The sequence below is a fragment of the Scyliorhinus torazame genome, chromosome 17, assembly GCF_047496885.1.
Source record: "Scyliorhinus torazame isolate Kashiwa2021f chromosome 17, sScyTor2.1, whole genome shotgun sequence".
Lineage (NCBI taxonomy): Eukaryota > Metazoa > Chordata > Chondrichthyes > Carcharhiniformes > Scyliorhinidae > Scyliorhinus > Scyliorhinus torazame.
This window is the reverse complement of record NC_092723.1, coordinates 161,631,536-161,650,708: the sequence shown is the minus strand read 5'-3', so window position 1 is coordinate 161,650,708 and position 19,173 is coordinate 161,631,536. Positions and strand designations below refer to the sequence as shown.

Sequence of the window (19,173 nt, the reverse complement as noted above, 5' to 3'; positions counted from 1 at the left end):
ATCGCATGGCTGACTGGGAATGACATGTCATGTGTTTGGGAAGGATTTATGAATGGGGTGGGACTCAGGGCAGCACAGTAGCATTGTGGATAGCACAATTGCTTCACAGCTCCGGGGTCCCAGATTCGATTCCGGCTTGGGTCACTGTCTGTGCGGAGTCTGCACACCCTCCCCGTGTGTGCGTGGGTTTCCTCCGGGTGCTCTGGTTTCCTCCCACAGTCCAAAGATGCGCAGGTTAGGTGGATAGGCCATGATAAATTGCCCTTAGTGTCCAAAATTGCCCTTAATGTTGGGTGGGGTTACTGGGTTATGGAGATAGGGCGGAGGTGTTGGGTGCTCTTTCCAAGGGCTGGTGCAGACTCGATGGGCCAAATGGCCTCCTTCTGCACTGTAAATTCTATGATAATCTATGACTCAAACCCAGAGCTTGCTTCTCAGAGGTAGGGAAATTACCCACAGGACCCCAAGACCTCCAGGGGAGATATAGAGGGAGACTGTTTAGGTGGATGGAGCCAGGAGGAGCATAATGTTAAAATTGGAATGAAGACATTCAGGGGTGATGACAGGAAGCACTCCCACACAGAAAGGGCAGTGGCGATCTGGAACTATCTATTCTTAAAGGTCAAGACTGGAGATCAGTTGAAAATGTGAAAACCAAGAACTGAGCTGAATTGGTTTCAAAAGTCTCAGTAACCTCAACGTCCGGACAGTTAGGGGGAGATTTAATAGAGGTGTTTGAAATCACAAAGGACTTTGATAAGAGTAAATCAGGAGAAACCGGTGCCAGTGACAGAAGGGTCAGTAGCCATGGGCACAGAATTATGGTCATTAACAAAAATGACCAGAGGTGAGATGAAAGGTTCTTTTGCAGCTAATTATTGGGATGCATTGACTGGTGGGGGATGGAAGCAGGTCCCATGGTAACCCGCAAAAGGAAATTACATAAATACTTGAAGAGGAAAATGCAGGGGTGCAGAGAGAAGACTAAATCAATAGTTCCCCCAACAAGTATCATAGGCCAAATGACCTCTTCTTGTTGTGCTGTGTCATTCTATATTTCAAGTTGAATTGAACCCACGACCCTGCAGCAATACAACTGTTGACTAATCCAACTCAATTACACTCTAATCCCATTTACAAAGCAGGATGTGGAGGAAGGGACATGTCCCCCAATGCACGGAGGCGACAGGCCGAATGGCATCCATCTGGGCCTTAAATTTTCCTGTTTCTCTCACACAAAGTTTGAATGGTGCAACAAATTTGCATTTCAGGGAAATTCCAATTGTTTACCCCCCCCCCAAAAAAAAGCATAAGACTTGTTTTTATTTTCCCCCTCTCCATCATCATCTTTTATTTATCCCTTTTTAAAATATTTAATTTCTTGCAACAACCAGTTACAAAGCTCTGTGTACGGAGTAGAGCTGGAGCTCTGATGTTATTGATCATTATTAAATATACATTCTGTTCAGATAAAAATAGGCTGAAGAAAGTGATTAGCTGGTAAGTTCATTTGACACTGATCCCTGCTCCGTGTTCAAGGAGCCGTGATGACGCTGAAATTTGAATTCTGCAAACGCCTGGCAAATTGAAGTGTATATAAAGAGCAGCTCAGATCAGAGCTGTGCGCTGCATTTGCTCTCTTCACCTCCTGATTCGCCTTTGCAAAGGGGAGAAGACCTACAGAACAGGTGAGTTGTATCAGCCTCCTCTCAATCTTCCTCCAGGTCTTCCCAAGGTGGAATCAAGGCTTCCAGACCATCCAACCCACCAAGCAAGCAACCAGCCACCCATAAGAAAAGCCCTGCTTGGGTCTTCGGAGCTTCTTCAGCTGTGGACTGTCTATTTAACTGTGGACACTTGGGGTGGGGGTGGGGAAGCTTTTTGCAAGTTGGCGGCTGCTACCATTGGGAGTTTAAACGTTGACCACCCATCCTCCAGAGAAAGTCGGCGCTGAGAGGCACTCCTTCGACATCCTTCCTGCTCGCCCATCCCGAGAAAAGGGGGACAAACAAGGCTCCATTGGCCAAGAAACGGCGCATGCAAGTGGAGGAGATACGATGCTGCTGTAATCTCACTCCTATGTATAAAAATAACGGGACACTTGATCAGGAGGTGTAGACAGGAGTTAAGCAAAGGTTATTGTGCCGCTAGGGAATGCACAGGAGCCACCAGAGAGTGACTGACCCTTTTCATTGTTATTTTCCAGTATCACCATGTCTATGAGCACCGTACTCAACCCTGGTGACATCGACAAAGCCCTGGCTGACTGCGCTGGTGAAGTATTTCATTATTTTCTTAAGCAGTAGCTTGGCTGACACCAGTGGGCTGTTCCAATGTTTCATTGTTGGGGTCAGATGTGTTGTTCTGAGAAATTTAAAGCAGTTTTATATAATAATAATAATCACCTTTTATTGTCACAAGTATGAAGTTACTGTGAAAAGCCCCTAGTCGCCACATTCCAGCGCCTGTTCGGGTAAGCTGGTACGTGAATGGTACAGACAAGGATATTAATAATACAGAAAAGGATATTAATGATACCGACAAGGGACACTTCCCATGCAGGGATCCTCATTCCCAAACTGCAACCCGCCTCCCCATGCACATGGCTATTCCTAACCTTTAGAAAACTGGAGGCGAAATGAATCCAGGTCTGAGGAAGTTAAAGGGGATGGACCATTGGCAAAACGTTAACGGATTCATTAGTCGGCGGGAATGAGCCTGATTGTGTGAGGTTGAGGGGAGGGGTGAGGTAGATCCCATTCAAATATTACCTCGGGTGGTGAGGTTTTTTTTTCTTGTTTAGCAAGGGGGGGGCGGTTTCATTGTACAGGAGGTTCTTTGATCATCTCTTTCTCTTGCAATGTTTCTCTCTCCTCTTCCACCCTCCCCATCGCAGGGACATTCAATCACAAGAAATTCTTCGCACTCAGCGGCCTGAGCAAGAAAACAGATGCCGAAATCGCAACAGTTTTCAACATCCTCGACCAGGATCGGAGTGGGTTCATTGAAGTGGATGAACTGAAGTAGGAACCCACTTTTACTTTGCTGCACAGTGTCTATTGATAGATTGCATGTTGAATACTCATTGCTGATCTCATCATATCTGTGCACCTGGTATTATAAATATATATAGTAATGGATGCCTTGCCCCGGGTCTTGACACTGCTATCAGAATATTGGAATGCCTTGGAGCAGAGAGGCGAATGACACCCCTTTCTGAAAATTTATGGCTTTATCTTTGCTCTGATAAATTACGCCCCTCCCCCCAACCCAGTCTTCATTCTTTAGTATATTTATTACTGAAAAAGAGGTGCCCTCATCAGATTTGTTTTTTGTTTTCTCTCCTCCTAAACTACTTTCTTTAAAAAAAATGTTTAGAGTACCCAATTCATTTTTTCCAATTAAGAGGCAATTTAGCGTGGCCAATCCACCTACCCTGCACATCTTTGGGTCGTGGGGGTGAGACCCACGCAGACACTGGGAGAATGTGCCAACTCCACACGGGCAGTGACCCAGAATCGAACCTGGGACCTCGGCGCTGTGAGGCAGAAGTGCTAACCACTGCGCCACTGTGCTGCCCGCAACTACTTTCTAACATTAATGCATATTGACAATAGGAGAGAGAACATAACAGAGGTGCCCCCCCACCCAGCTTGTTGGGGACCTGACACACTTTGCCCCAGAACCCCTGAATATATTAGGTTAACAACAGTCTATCAATATTAGATTTAAACTCAACAATTTATGGAATTAACATAAACTGCTGTTTGCAGAAGAGAGTTCCAAACTTTTACCACCCTTCTTGTGTGGGAGTGTTTCCAGCCTCAGTCTTAATTTATAGACTAGGCCCAATTCAATAAAGCAGGATTTTCCGGTCTTCCAGTGTTTCTCGGCCCGTGCCGTTTCCTGGCGGTGGGATTCTATCGTCCTGGTGGCTGGCAGTGGGATTTCCTATTATAACCACCCCATGCCGCTGCGAAACCCATTGGTGGGGCTGTGCTGCCGACGGGAACATTGAATCACAACAACCGGAGAATTTTTGTTTCTCTCGCTCTCAACCTTATTTGTTCCAGTTAATAGTTTGAAAGCTTCAATCAGACCAGATATGTAAAACCCCTGTATATGTAATCTCTAAATTTGGGGAATTAGTTGGTCACAAGTCAATACCACTTCCAGAAATGAAAATGAGAATTGAAACCCAAATGATCGTTCATCATCTCTTACCTGCTGCAGGGCGGTGGGAGACTGTGCAGCAAGTTATACTGCTGGCTGCACCCAAAAGCTCCGTCTGGGACAATGTAGAATTGCCCAGTGTGCCTAAACTCGCGCACAGGCCCAATGAGATCGATAAAGCTGGTAAAAAGTGAGCTGTAATGGAGACTATCTGAGAATTCTTTCAACTCAGAAGGATATATTCTTTAAAAATCAGTTCACACTAGTATTTGGTCATTCAGAGGCTAATTGCTATTAAGAATATGTGAGGTCAATTGTAAATATATACTCTATTGCTGGGCATAATCTCCTGTTGATTGGATAGGATTGGTTGTCTTTTGTTTGGTAATATTTTAAGCACTGTGTGTGACAAAATGACACTCAAACGTGATTGATACATCTCAATTTCTCTACATAGCTAGCAGATGTCCTGTGGCATTGCTCACAATGGGGATATATTATTAATAAGGTTGCAAGAAATGTGCACAATACAAAGGACTTTGCATGGATTCTAAGTGAACAGATGTATGAATATTTAAAACACTAATTTTGAATGCCACCTTGATTGAGGCCTATCTAATATCATATTTCTAATCAATGTGCAACAATATGATGCTTGCATCGATGTAGCACATCAATCTCAGGGTACACATGGATTACTTTTCATATGGAGTCACTGTTGTAGATTATTTACTTAGTTGCTTTTCTTGCTTTTAGACTCTTCCTGCAGAATTTTTCTGCCACTGCAAGGGCACTGAATGATGCTGAGACCAAGGAATTCCTTGATGCTGGAGATAGTGACCATGATGGCAAGATCGGAGTTGACGGTGGGTTCTGCACTTTGACAAAACTTACTTTTCTGCAGAATGTTAGTCATGAGCAAAGATAATGTTGAGTGGTCTATAATAGTGTGGAGTAGTAAGTTCACTTCTACTTTATCATAGCTTTTGTGAATCTATTTCTTTTCCACCTTTGTAATCTTCCTGCCCTGAAGCCACTGACATTTGTTCTATGGCCTGTATCTCAGTACTCTTTGGCTGCCAACTAGACATTTGAGTGTTAATAACAGAAGAATATAAGAAATAGGAACAAAAGTACACCATTCAGCCCCTCGAGCCTGCTCTATGGATTGACAATCACAAAGATGCATAACTCTCTGAGTAAAGAAATGTGTCCTTATCTCAGTCCTAAAATCTCAACCCCTTATCCTGAGGCTGTGTCCCCATGTTTCTAGATTTCCCAGCTAGAGAAGATCTATCAATATCTACCTTGTCAAGCCCCTTCAGAATCTTGCATTCTTCAAAATTGATGCTTTGCTTGAGCATGTAGAAAAATATTGATTCTATCCTTCCTGCACTTGCCAGTAAAGATCACCAAATAGGGTTGAGCACAGGAGCCCAAGCTGACTATGTATCTGCTCCCTATCCTGGAAAATGAGGGGCAAGGGGAGAAGGGGGTGGGGAGAGGGGGGAGAGCCTGAGTGACATTATAATGCCACTGATGAACCTCCCCACCCTTAATTGAGCTAAGGTAAAACTCAACTCAGACCAGCAGTCAAATCTGGGTGAACCCAACACGACACCAGGAAATGAATGTGGAGTGCAATCAGAGGACATAAAACAACAAGTGAAAAGGCAATGTTTCATATTAAGCTGATGTTTTGGAACAAAGGCAAACTTTGTACATGTAAAGTTATTTTGAAAATGTCACTTTAGTATTCAAAAGCATTCATTCTGAAACTCGTTGTTTATGTTTCAGAATTCAAGTGCATGGTCAAAGCATAAAGGAGTGAAAACAGAAGGCCATTCTCTCAATGCTGAGCCATTCAGACATCTTTACTATCATCACACATAGCAAGCACGTTTTTATTTATACATTTTGATACAGTTGAATGACATGAATAAATGTCTAAATGTAGTTTCCTTTGTTGGAACTTTTTAACAGAGCATTTTCTGTGCAGTCTAATTGATATTTATTGTTTGATATACTAATTGTGGAAAGAGCCTCAAATCGCCAAATTCCCAAATTAATAAAGATCACTATTGAAAGTAATTTCTTTGACTCGTTTACTTGAGTCCTTTGGATGGATTAGAATGCTGTGTCTCCTTTTACTGTCACATTTGGTAAGATATGGAAGCATAATTTAAATTTTAAAAAGCATATGCTCCCAATGGTTTGAATGATGAGAAGTTGAAATAAAGTAATTAATTTTTAATCGCCATGGTTACTGTAACACGATGTAAACAGAAATATTCACTGACGACTAGCATGGGGGCCAGCCCAGTGCATTTAATGTGTCTTTCTCCGTCCTGATTTATTGTACATTCCAAAGACTGCAATAAGATCGAACCTTCATTAGACATTGCGATCAATAAGTGGTTAGTGCTTCCAAAAATAAGGGTGGGGAAGGGTATGAGTTTGAAAGTTCCCCACCCCCCTTCCTATAACTTTCAGGTCCTATGTTCAAACACATTAGCAAGTTAAATTAGACTGATATATAACTTGGAGACGGTGATACTGAATCTGATTAACTATTGCTCACCATGTTTGCTAAAGCTTTCTTGCCTCCGTCATACCCTAGTGCTGATCCAATTGGCATTCTGACAGTTTAGTTTCTTCCCTCAACTTTTGCCAGCATTAGTAAATGAAGGTTCGATGTCTAATTGGCAATGTTCCCAAGAATCACCTCTGGTTCATGTTAACCCCTGAAAGAGACTCAAGAATTTAGTGACCTGTCCCAGACTTTTGCCAACTCTGTGCAAAGTACTGAGGTTCAGTTGACTCCACGCCCTTCTCTCCATATACTGAGGTTTTTGATTTTTTTTTTCACTCTCTGGCACATAATATAGAATATTCTCTGGTATTTAGGAAAAAAACAAGATGCAGATAGTAAGTGAGGCACGATCAATTTGGCTGGAGACGAAGTTGAATTCAAACTGAGGCTTTATTAGTATCTGAAGTGTGGCCTCCTACAGCAGCTGACGAAATGGCTGCTAGCTGAAGGCCACGCATATTTATAACCCGGCTCCTGGGCGGAGCTAGCATGCAGGGGCCCAGGTGAGCCTGTAGTGCAGGTTCTACCGTACAACCCTTAATATAGGAACACAGTGGTTTACCACAGTAGGAGCCCTAAATAAACTTTGGAAATCACAAAATATAAACTACAGCAACTGAGCATCAAAGAGTAATTCATTGGATGTCAAGCCCTGCAGGCCACTTTAAGAATGCAGTAAATGCAAATTATTTATTTCCATAAACTCACATGTATTTCTAAACTATCTGACAATTTGAGTTATTGCTCATGGATTATCTGCTGGCTTAAGCGTAATATTTCATAACTAACCTGGAAGTGCGCAGTGCCAGCTCTGGATGCGAGCGACACCATTTTTGAGCTTTGACCACAGAAGCAAAAGGCAGTAAGAGAATGGACCATGCAATAGGTAGTGTCACACAAGATAATGGGTCATATGGTCAAGGTAGAGTAAACTAAAATGAGGAAGAAGACACTTTCATTTAGTTATTTCTTGCATGAACGGTTCAGAAGTAGGAACCAAATGTCAGCTTATTACATTTTTGGAGGGAGAATTCAAGCTAGCGGAAGTGGCGTCTCGTCAAATAATTCATTAATTGCTCTTCAACTGTGAGGCATCAGAGATGATCCTCATCACACCTCACAACCACATGCACACTTCCAGCAAGAGTTTATAGCAGGAAGACTGACCTCTCCAGTCCACAGATGTTACTGCCAGCTGTAACCACCGCCTACAATGAACCCCATCAGCAGCTGAGAAAAAATAATTCGCAACAGGCCAGGATTAAACCTGAGGCTTTCCTGCCTCATGTGTATCAATGCCCCAGAATATAGCTGACATGACTAGTAAAAGAATATAGAAACAAAGGAGGCCGTTCAGCCCCTTTAGTGTGTTCTGCCATCCAGTTACATTGTGGCTGATCGGTACCGTAACTCCATCTCCATTAATTCCAGCCTTGGGTGACTGCGTGGAGTCTGCACTTTCTCCCGTGTCTGTGTGGGTTTCCTCCGGCTGCTCCAGTTTCCTCCCACAGTTCAAAGATGTGCCGGTTAGGTGGATTGGCCATGATAAATTGCCCCTTAGTGTCCAAAGGTTTAGGTGGGGTTGTAGGGATAGGATGGGGTGCTCTTTCAGAGCATCGGTGCTGCCTCGATTGGCCGAATGGCCTCCTTGTGCACCTTACGGATTCTATGATTCTATCTACCCACCTTGGTTCCATATCCCTTAATACTTTTATCCAACAAAATTCTATCAATCTAAGTTTTGAAGTGCGGGGGGCCGGGAATGGGGGGAGAAGAGGTGGAGGTTGGTGGAGGTTTTCTGTTTTCTGAATGGGCGTTGAATGAGCAGATACAGAAATTTGGGAAATGGATTTACGTCAAATTTGGCCAGGCCGTTAATAAAACACAGGAACACAGCAATAATGGATATTAGGTATTTGTTTTAAAAGAAAGGTGTCTGGAAACAAGGATGTGCATCGCTTGAACCTTTGTACTGGCACTTCATTGAAATTTTTTTTTTTTTTTAAATAAATTTAATGTACCCAATTAATTTTTTCCAATTAAGGGGCAATTTAGCATGGCCAATCCACCTAACCTGCACATCTTTGGGTTGTGAGGGCGAAACCCACGCAGACACGGGGAGAATATGCAAACTCCACACGGACAGTGACCCAGAGCCGGGATCGAACCTGGAACCTCGGCGCTGTGAGGCAGCAGGGCTAACCCACTGGGCCACCGTGCTGCCCTGTACTGGCACATCATGAGTGGAGTTGACACAACGCATCAGTCCGAAGGCTTGAGGCAAGATCCTCAAATCTTGTTCAGTGGTTACTTTGAGTTGGAAATGTTTCCAGGGAACATTAACAGCAGCATGTTCAAACTTGAGTCCAGAATCCTGGATGAGGAAAAGAGAAAGAACAATTGGATCGGCGTTTTGGCATTATGTAGCTGTTAAGGAAAAGTGGAAAAATGAAATGGAAAATAAAGAAAAATATTAAGACACCTGTTTTGCATCCCAGCACAATATTTAATCTCCTACAAGCATTAGCAAAAGAGATTAACTGATCATTATCTAGCAACTCAAGACCGGGCATCCATGAGACGCTGTGGGCCATGAGCAGCAGCAGAATTGAACTCAACCACAATCTGCAACCCCATGGCCCGGCATATCCCCCACTCTGCCATTACCACCAAGCCAGGGGATCAACCCTGGTTCAATGAAGAGTGCAGGAGAGCATGCCAAGAGCGACACCAAGCATACCTAAAAATGAGGTCTCAATCTGGTGAAGCTGCAACACAGGACTACTTGTGTGCCAAACCGCATAAACAGGAAGCAATAGACAGAGCGAAGCAATTCCACAATGAACGCATCAAATTTAAGCTTTGCACTCCTGCCGCATCCAGCTGTGTATGGTGGTGGACAATTAAACAACTCATTGGAGAAAGAGGCTCCACGAATACCCCTATCCTCAATGATAGAAGCGCCCAGCACATATGTGCAAAGGACGAGGCTGAGGCATTTGCTACAATCTTCAGCCAGAAGTGCTGAGTGGATGATCCATCTCGGTCTCCTCCAGCAGGTCCCCAGAATCACAGATGTCAGTCTCCAGACAATACGATTCACTCCATGTCATATCAAGAAACTGCTGAAGGCACTGGATCCTGCAAAGGCTATGGACGCTGACAATATTCCGGCTATAGTATTGAAGACTTGTGCTCCAGAACTTGCCGCACCCCTAGCCAGGCTGTTCCAGTCCAGCTACAACACTAGCATCTACCTGGCATTGTGGAAAATTGCCCAGGTGTGTCCTGCCCACAAGAAACAGGTCAAATCCAACCCAATGACCTCCCTTCCATCATAAGGTCAGAGGTGTGGATGTTTGCGGATGACTGCACAATGTTCAGCACCATTCGCGGCTGCTCGGATAATGATATGTCTGAATGCAGTAAGACTTGGAAAATATCCAGGCTTGGGCCGACAAGTAGCAGTTACATGTGCGTCACACAAGTGCCAGGCAATGACCATCTCCTACAAGAGAGGATCTAATCACTGCCCCTTGACACTCAATGGCATTGCTATCACTGAATCCCCCACAATCAACATCCTGAGGGTTACCATTGACCAGAAACTGAATTGGACTAGTCACATTAATACTGTGACGGCCAGAGCAAGTCAAAGACCAGGAATCCTGCGGCGAGTAACTCACCTCCTGACCCCCAAAGACTGTCCACCAAATCAGGAATGTAATGGAATACTCTCCACTTGCCTGGATGAGTGCAGCTCCAACATCACTCAAGAAGCTCAACACCATCCAGGACAAAGCAGCCCGCTTAATTACTTCCCCTTCCACAAACATTCAAACCATCTACCACTGATGAACAGTGGCAGCCGTGTGTGCCATCAACGAGATGCACTGCAGTAACTCGCCAAGGTTCCCTAGACAGCAGCTTCCAAACCCATGACCGCTACCATCTAGAAGCAGCAGATATCTGGGAACCCCACCACCTGGAGGTTCCCCTCCAAGTCACTCATCACCCTGACTTGGAAATATAATCACCGTTCCTTCACCGTCGCTGGGGCAAAATCCGGGAACTCCCTCCCTAACAGCACTGAGGGTGTACCTACACTTGAGGGGCTGCAGCGGTTCACAAGGCAGCTCACCATCACCTTCTGAAGGGCAGCTAGTGATGGGCAATAAATGTTGGCCTAACCAACGATGCCCACCTCCTGTAAATGAATACCTTTTTAAAAATCACATTGCTGTTTGTGGAATCTTGCTGTATGTAAGTTGCCTGCGGTGCTTCCTCCAATTGCAAAAGCACTTCATTGGCTTTAAAGCTCTTAGAAGTCCTGATATCATGAAAGCTGCTGTATAAATGTCTTTCTTTAAAAAGTGGAATGGCTAAAATCCTGTATTTATAAAGTTCACTCAAGACAGTAAAACATAGCAAGTCACTTTGGAAGAGCATTATCATACAAAATTTGAATCTGAGTCACAGAAGGGAATATTTGCGCAAAGAAAGGTAAGTTTTAGTAAGAAAAAAAACTTGCATTTTTGTAGCAATTTTTACAACTGCAGGATATTCAATGAAGTATGTCTGAAATGCAATAAGTGTTGTAATGTAGGAAATACAGCAACTCATTTGCACACAGCAGCTCCCACAAACAGCAGCGTGATAACGACCCGATAATCTGTTTTGTAATATTGATTGGGGGATAACTATTGGCCAGGTCACCAAGGATAACTCTCCTAATGTTCTCTGAAATAACATCGTACAATGCTTTACTTTTAAAATTCTTTCAAGGAACGTGAGTTGCGCTGGCCTGGCCAGCATTTTCATTGCCCATCCCACCTTCTCACCACCTTGAGAAGGTGGTGGTGAGCTGCAGTCCATGTGGTTCAGGCACTGCAACCTTCTACCTGAAAGGGCAAATCGGGCCTCAGCATCTCATCTGAAAGATGACACCTCCAACTTTGCAGCTCCACCTCAGTACTGTTCTGGAGCACCAGACTTCACTTTTGCCCTCAAGACGTGGGGTGAGACTTAAACCCACAATGAACTGCTCCACAGCTGACTCTCACAGTAGGCTGAGAGTCTCAAAGGCTAGGACAGAGGTACAGATGCAGAGAAATCATTCTGGAGGGCCCAAGCAGCTGAAGACAAGATTGCCAACAGTGGAAAAAAATAAAATTGGGGGATGCACAGAGGTCAGAATTGGAGGAGTGCGGGGATCTTGGAGGGTTGGAAGAGGTCACAAAGATAGGCAAGGGGGAGGCCAAGGAAGGATTTGGATGTAAGGGTTCGAATTTAAAAATGGAAGCAATGGCAGGCTGCGAGGCAATGTAGGCCGGACAGCACGGGTGATGGGTGTGCAGGACTTGACATGAGCTAGGATGCGAGCAGCAGAGTTTTCAATGAGCTGATATTTATGAACCTAATTTCTAATATGATTTCAATATCCCAATATTATAAATTTTGGCAAGGTCAAGTGCGTAGCGTGAGGTCCCGGTCCTATATAGCTTGAACAGAAAGAACCCTCTGCATATTGATCATTCAATATTTGATCTATTACTTCCTTTGCAATGAGAAATACAGCGATGAAACCCAATAGCAACTGAATTCTTCACGTGTAATCACCACCTACTAAATCTCCTACCACTGACTCCAAACAAGGTAGTGATCTGGAATTGATAATCTGCCCATATAGAGTATCAGTGTTGAGCTCTCAAATGCTTATTTATAATTAAGCATGTGAGCCAAGTTTATTGTCCTGCCCAGCACAAACCTAACAACCCTCATCCAGGGTCTCTATCGCCAATTTCACAGTGACTGAAGCTCTCCATGCCTATGGCATGAACTGGCTCAGTGTCCTTACTGGTAAATCTTGTTACCATGGAGTTGGCTTAACGTCCTTAACCTTCAAATGAAGATTCTTAATACTTTATTCTAATTACTCACGAAATAAACAGACAAATGTATTATAGAAGAAATATTGTAGTATTAAATTCATGCATTTAATAAATATCAGTTAATACATCCCAGTTGTATTTAATATTGCCCGATAAAGTTTAATGGAACCCTCTGCATTGAATATGGCTTTATTAAATTTATAACAATGCTACAATCCTCAGGGACTGCAATGGTTCCAGAAGGCAGCTCACCAGCAATTCTCAAGGGCAACTAGGAATGGGCAATAATGCTGGCCTAACCAGCAACACTCACGTCCCGTAAATAAAAGAAAAGATTTTAGTGCCATCAGATTGTATTTAACCCAGTCCATGGGATCCTTTTGCATTTTTAAAACATCCTCTGCATTTAATATAACTTTATGCATCTAACAGTGGGCGTGATTCTCTGGCCTTGTTGCGATCTCGCTCAAGCGAAACGAGGCCGGTGAATAGCAGGAGAGGCAGAAAACGAGAACCGCGTCCAAGCACCAAACAGATTGCGGTGAACCGGAATGCTCTGGTAGGCGAAACTGGGATCCTGCCAGAGCGTGGCGAGAAACCAATTATCACCACTTAAGCCCTATTTCCATGCAATTAACCCCATATCCAATGGCCCGCCATTCATCGACCTCCCCAGAAAGTGTGGACGCTGGCGTCGATTCATACTCCTTTTTATAAACTTCTGCGGGGAGCCGAGGAGGTGAGTAGCCTTCTCTGCTCACAGGCAAAGAGCCCGGGGGCACTGGGCTTGCCGCCCCAGTGCTTGGCAGGAGGTGGGGGACCCTCAGCTGGGGATGGGGGTATCCTCCGCAGGGGTGGGCCACCATGGGAGGGTGGGGGGTGTTGTAGGCGGGGCAACTGGGGAGGCAACCCCTCGCGGCACCACCATGACAACCCCTGGATCATGTTTACCCATTCCGGTGGCAACCCTTGTCCCTGCCCCAATGATCACTCATAACCCCTGCAGACTGCTGAGAATTGGCAATCGTGGTTAACGTTTTTAAAAATATTTTTCTTCTGCTCTTTTTTCACATTTTCTCCCAAATTTGCACCCACCAACAATAAACAATGAGCAGTAACGAATATAATGTCAATCCCCATATCAACCAACAACAATCCCATCCTCCCACCAACCCCCAAACAACTGCCCGCATGTTAACATAAACAAATAACAAAAAGGAATCAAGAATCACCCATAGTCACCAGTAACACATACAGTCCCCCTCCCCCAAACCCTCCCAATCGCGCCACCCCACCCCCAACTAATGTCCGGTGTTATCCAATTCTTGAAAATGCAGAATGAATAACGCCCATGAATTGTAGAACTCCTCTGTCATAATATACACCAGTATATCATGGTGCAGACACACACTGATGGACACACAGTGGGACCAATCAACATACACAACACCGCAGCCAATCACCAGTGAGAGTACATGCACTATAAAGACAGGGGGCATCAGAGTTCCCGCTCACTCGAATAGCAGCTAGCTAGGAGCACAGAGCTTACAACCTGCAACACAGACATTCACCATGTGCTGAGTGTATCAACTGGTTAGGACAAGGCAAAGGTCTTTAGTTAAAGCTGGTATCGTATTTACCCACAGTTCAAGTATGTTTAAATAGTTAACCTTTTAATAAAATAGTGTTGCACCACTTCAAGTGTTGGTGAACTGTATGTGATCCAGAACACCCAACACATCATGATACCAGGTGTGGTTGCATACTAGCACTTCTTAGACCTACCTGCAAGTGATCTGCCTTCTGCCAGCATTCCGTCATTCTGCAACATGGACAACATCAGCCCGCCGCCGCCGCTCCGCATCGCCGTCAACCTCGGGGCCAACTGGAAGATTTTCAAACAGCGCTTCCAGCTCTACCTCGAAGCCACGGACAGGGAGGGTGCCTCGGACACCAGAAAGATTGCTCTTCTCCTCTCCACGGCCGGGGACCATGCCATCCATATTTTCAACTCTCTCACCTTTGCAGATGACGAAGACAAGACAAAGTTCAAGACGGTTCTCCTCAAATTTGACACTCACTGCAGCGTAGAGGTGAATGAAAGTTTTGAACGCTACATGTTCCAGCAGCGTTTGCAGGGTAAGGACAAACCTTTCCAATCCTTTTTAATGCACCTCTGCATCCTTGCACAATCTTGCAGCTACGGGCCCACCTCCGATTCCATGATACGCGACCAGATCGTTTTCGGTGTTCAGTCGGACCCCCTACGTCAGCAGCTCCTCAAAGTAAAGCAACTCACCCTAGCGACCGCCATCGACATCTGTGTCCTACATGAAAATGCCACCAGTCGGCACTCCCATATACAAGCGGCTGAAACGGCGCGGCAAGGTCCCCACGAGGTGGAACGGGTCCAAGTGATTGAACAGCTCCAGGGCCTCAGCCTGGATGAGGGCGGCCATTTCACGCGCTTTTCGCAGACTCCCGCGCTTGTACGCACCAAACGAGGGGACGGCGGCATGGAGGAACGTAATACGCAGGCGCGCACCAAACAGGACCGCACCGCGCAAGCGCAGTGGCGCAGCAAATGTGCTGACGTCACGACGTGCGGCAACTGTGGCTCCGCCCATTTAAAGCGGCAATGCCCCGCAAAATCTCGACAATGCCTATGATGTGGAAGACTTGGCCACTATGCTGCCTGCTGTCGAGCAGCTCAGCCTGCCAACTCATATCGCTTCAGCCAGCCTCGCAAGAATGTTTGGGCAATTCAACCCACGGTCACCGATTCCGATTCCGACCTCCCACACAGCAGTGACACCGAGGACCCGAAGGCGCCTTTTCGAGTCGGTGTCATAACGAAAAACAGGCTGTCCCCGAAGCAAAGACACCAGCCGCTGTCGGTATACAGCATCGATCCAGACGATGAGTGGTGTGCCACCCTGACGGTCAACCGGTCCCAAATACGATTCCGCCTGGACACTGGTGCCTCCGCCAATCTCATGGCGTGGTCTGCTTTCCAAAGCCTTTGTGTCAAACCAACCATTCTCCCATCGGCCTGCCAGCTATTGGACTACAATGGCAACATCATTCCTGCTACCGGCTCATGCCAACTCGAAGTGACGCACAAGTCACGAAAAGCCATCCTTCCTTTTGAGATCGTGGGCTCCTCGAAGGACTCTCTGCTTGGTGCACAGGCGTGCAAATTGCTGAACCTCGTTCAAAGAGTTCACTCTCTCTCTCCTGATGACACGTCTGCCTTCCAGGATGCTGACTTCAGGGCGCAACGCAACGCCATCATCGACCAGCACCGCGACATCTTCGAAGGCATGGGCACGCTCCCATATACGTACAAGATCATACTCAAACAGAACGCCACGCCTGTGGAGCATGCACCTCGCAGAGTCCCAGCACCCCTCAAGGACCGCCTCAAGCAGCAGCTGCAGGACCTCCAAGACCAAGGAGTGATCTCCAGAGTTACGGAACCAACCAACTGGGTCAGTTCCATGGTGTGCGTAAAGAAGCCTTCCAGCGAGCTCAGAATCTGCATTGATCCAAAGGATCTGAATCGCAACATAATGAGGGAGCATTACCCAATCCCCAAGCGCGAAGAGATCACATGCGAGATGGCTCGGGCCAAGCTCTTCACCAAACTTGACGCCTCGATAGTATTCTGGCAAATTAAACTAGACAGATCCAGCAGGAAACTGTGTACCTTTAACACCCCTTTTGGCAGATATTGTTACAACAGGATGCCGTTTGGGACCATATCGGCATCAGAAGTATTCCACAGGATCATGGAACAAATGATGGAAGGCATTGAAGGTGTTCGCGTCTATGTTGACGACATAAACATTTGGTCCATCACCCCGCAGGAGCATATCAGTCGCCTCCAGCACGTGTTCAAACGCATACGGGAGCAGGGCCTACGCCTCAACAGAGCCAAATGCTCCTTCGGCCAGACGGAACTCAAGTTCCTAGGGGACCACATCTCCCAGTTGGGTGTGCGGCCGGATGCGGACAAGGTGGCTGCCATCACAGCTATGAAAAAGCCAGAGGACAAAAAGGCAGTCCTCCGATTTCTGGGCATGGTCAACCTCCTAGGGAAGTTCATCCCTAACATCGCCTCTCATACCACAGCTAACAGGAACCTAGTCAGGAAGACGACAGACTTCCAATGGCTTCCTGCCCACGAGAGCGAATGGACAGAACTTAAAACCAAACTACCCGGAGGTGGTACGTTGGCACGACATCACATCGTCTGCAGTCATCCATGCCTGTAAGGACACCTTTGCTCGTCACGGCATCCCACTCACTGTGACGTCGGACAATGGCCCCTGCTTCGCAAGCCAGGAATGGTCCAACTTTGCCAGGAGGTACAACTTTGTGCATGTGACATCCAGTCCCCTGTACCCCCAATCCAATGGCAAAGCGGAGAAGGGCGTCCACATAGTCAAACGGCTCCTCTGCAAGGCTGCCGATGCGGGATCCGACTTCTACCTCGCCCTGTTGGCCTATCGCTCGGCCCCACTGTCCACTGGCCTGTTGCCAGCCCAGCTGCTCATGGGTCGCGCCCTGAGGACGACGGTGCCGTCCATTCACGTCCCAGACCTCAACCACGTTCCGGTCCTTCAACGAATGCAACTGTTTCGTGCACAGCACAAGGCGGCTCATGACGCCCGTGCAGCTGATCTCCCTGCTCTGGCTCCAGATGACAACATCTGCATCCATCTTCCAGATGGTGGCTGGTCTGCAACTGCTGTGGATCTTCGGCAGGTGGCTCCCCGCTCGATCCTGGTTCGTCTACCGAATGATTCCATTCTGCGCCGTAATCGGCATGCCCTTCGTCTTGTTCCGCGCTCGCTACGTGATCCTTCTGCCAGTGCCACGCCCTCCTGTTGTCCCTGACCTGGACTATGCAGAGATTCCGGTTACTCTGCATCCTCCTCACTCTGAAGCAGTCCAGCCCGCTCCTCAGCTGGTGGCTCCTGACCCACCCTTGAGGCGGTCAACCAGAATTCGTCGCCCACCTCAGAGACTTGATTTGTGAACTTTGCACTAATGGAGTGTCTGGTCTGTAATGTTCTTCTGTTTAATCGTTCAAGTGGTTTGTATATAGTGTTCATCTTGTTATTTGTGTGACACACTGTTTTTTTCTGCACCAGGCACCTTCCCATGTAAATAGCTTAGTTTTATGTACATTGTCCTGTAAATATTTCGCACACACGTAGTCAGGAACATTCACCACACACTATTTATTGTCACGCAGGCACATTTTTTTTATAAAAGGGGGGATGTCATGATATACACCAGTATATCATGGTGCAGACACACACTGATGTACACACAGTGGGACCAATCAACATACACAACACCGTAGCCAATCACCAGTGAAAGCACACGCACTATAAAGACAGGGGACATCAGAGTTCCCGCTCATCCGAGTAGCAGCTAGCTAGGAGCACAGAGCTCACAGCCTACAACACAGACATTCACCATGTGCTGAGTGCCTCAACTGGTTAGGATAAGGCAAAGGTCTTTAGTTAAAGCTGGTATCGTATTCACCCACAGTTCAAGTATGTTTAAATAGTTAACCTTGTAATAAAATAGTGTTGCACTACTTCAAGTGTTGGTCGCCTGTATGTGATCCAGAACACCCAACACATCAACCTCCATCCTTCCCTCAGTTCAAACTTAACCTTCTCAAGAGTCAAGAATTCCAACAGGTCCCCCCACCACGCCAGGGCACAGGCGAAGGCTACAACATCTGCCTCCGCACCCGTTTCAAACCCTGGTTGGTCCGACACCCCGAATATGGCCTCCCGAGGGCCCGGGTCCAGTTTCACGTGCACCACTTTAGAAATTACCCTAAAAACCTCCTTCTAGTAATCCTCCAGCTTTGGACAGGACCAAAACATTTGAACGTGGTTTGCAGGGCCCCCCCCGCAACGTTCACACACATCTTCTACCCCCTCAAAGAGCCGGCTCATCCTCGCCCTCGTGAGGTGCGCTCTATATACCACCTTCAGCTGTATCAGCCCCAACCTCGCGCACGAGGTGGAGGCGTTCACCCTCCGGAGCACCTCACACCAGAACCCCTCCTCCATACCCTCTCCCAACTGTTCCTCCCACTTTGATTTGATCCTTTCTAGTGGTGCCTTCTCCCCTTCCAAAATAGCCCCATAAACCGCTGACACTACCCCTTTCTCCAGTCGCCCTGTCGTCAGCACCTCCTCTAGCAATGTGGAGACCAGCTCCACCGGAAAGCTCTGTAACTCTTTCCTGGCAAAATCTCGAACCTGCATGTATCTAAACATTGGCAATCGTGGTTAATTTTTTAATTATAATGTTTATTGTCACATGTAGGCTTACATTAACACTGCAATGAAGTTACTGTGAAAAACCCCTAGTCGCCACATTCCGGCGCCTGTTCAGGTACACAGAGGGAGAATTCAGAATCTCCAATTCACCTAACAGCACGTCTTTTGGGACTTGTGGGAAGAAACCAGAGCACCCAGTCAG

The 19,173-nt window shown here is 46.4% G+C and overlaps 1 protein-coding gene across 1 annotated transcript; it reads left to right on the top strand.

Annotated features, from left to right (window-relative positions):
- Positions 1 to 1,534: 1,534 nt before the first annotated feature.
- Positions 1,535 to 6,264, top strand: LOC140394345 (parvalbumin beta-like). Its single transcript, XM_072481546.1, has 5 exons — positions 1,535 to 1,688; positions 2,207 to 2,274; positions 2,897 to 3,023; positions 4,930 to 5,039; positions 5,971 to 6,264. Exons 2-5 carry the CDS (start codon positions 2,214 to 2,216, stop codon positions 5,994 to 5,996), a joined length of 324 nt encoding a protein of 107 aa, XP_072337647.1. The 5' UTR covers positions 1,535 to 1,688; positions 2,207 to 2,213; the 3' UTR covers positions 5,997 to 6,264.
- Positions 6,265 to 19,173: the final 12,909 nt, after the last annotated feature.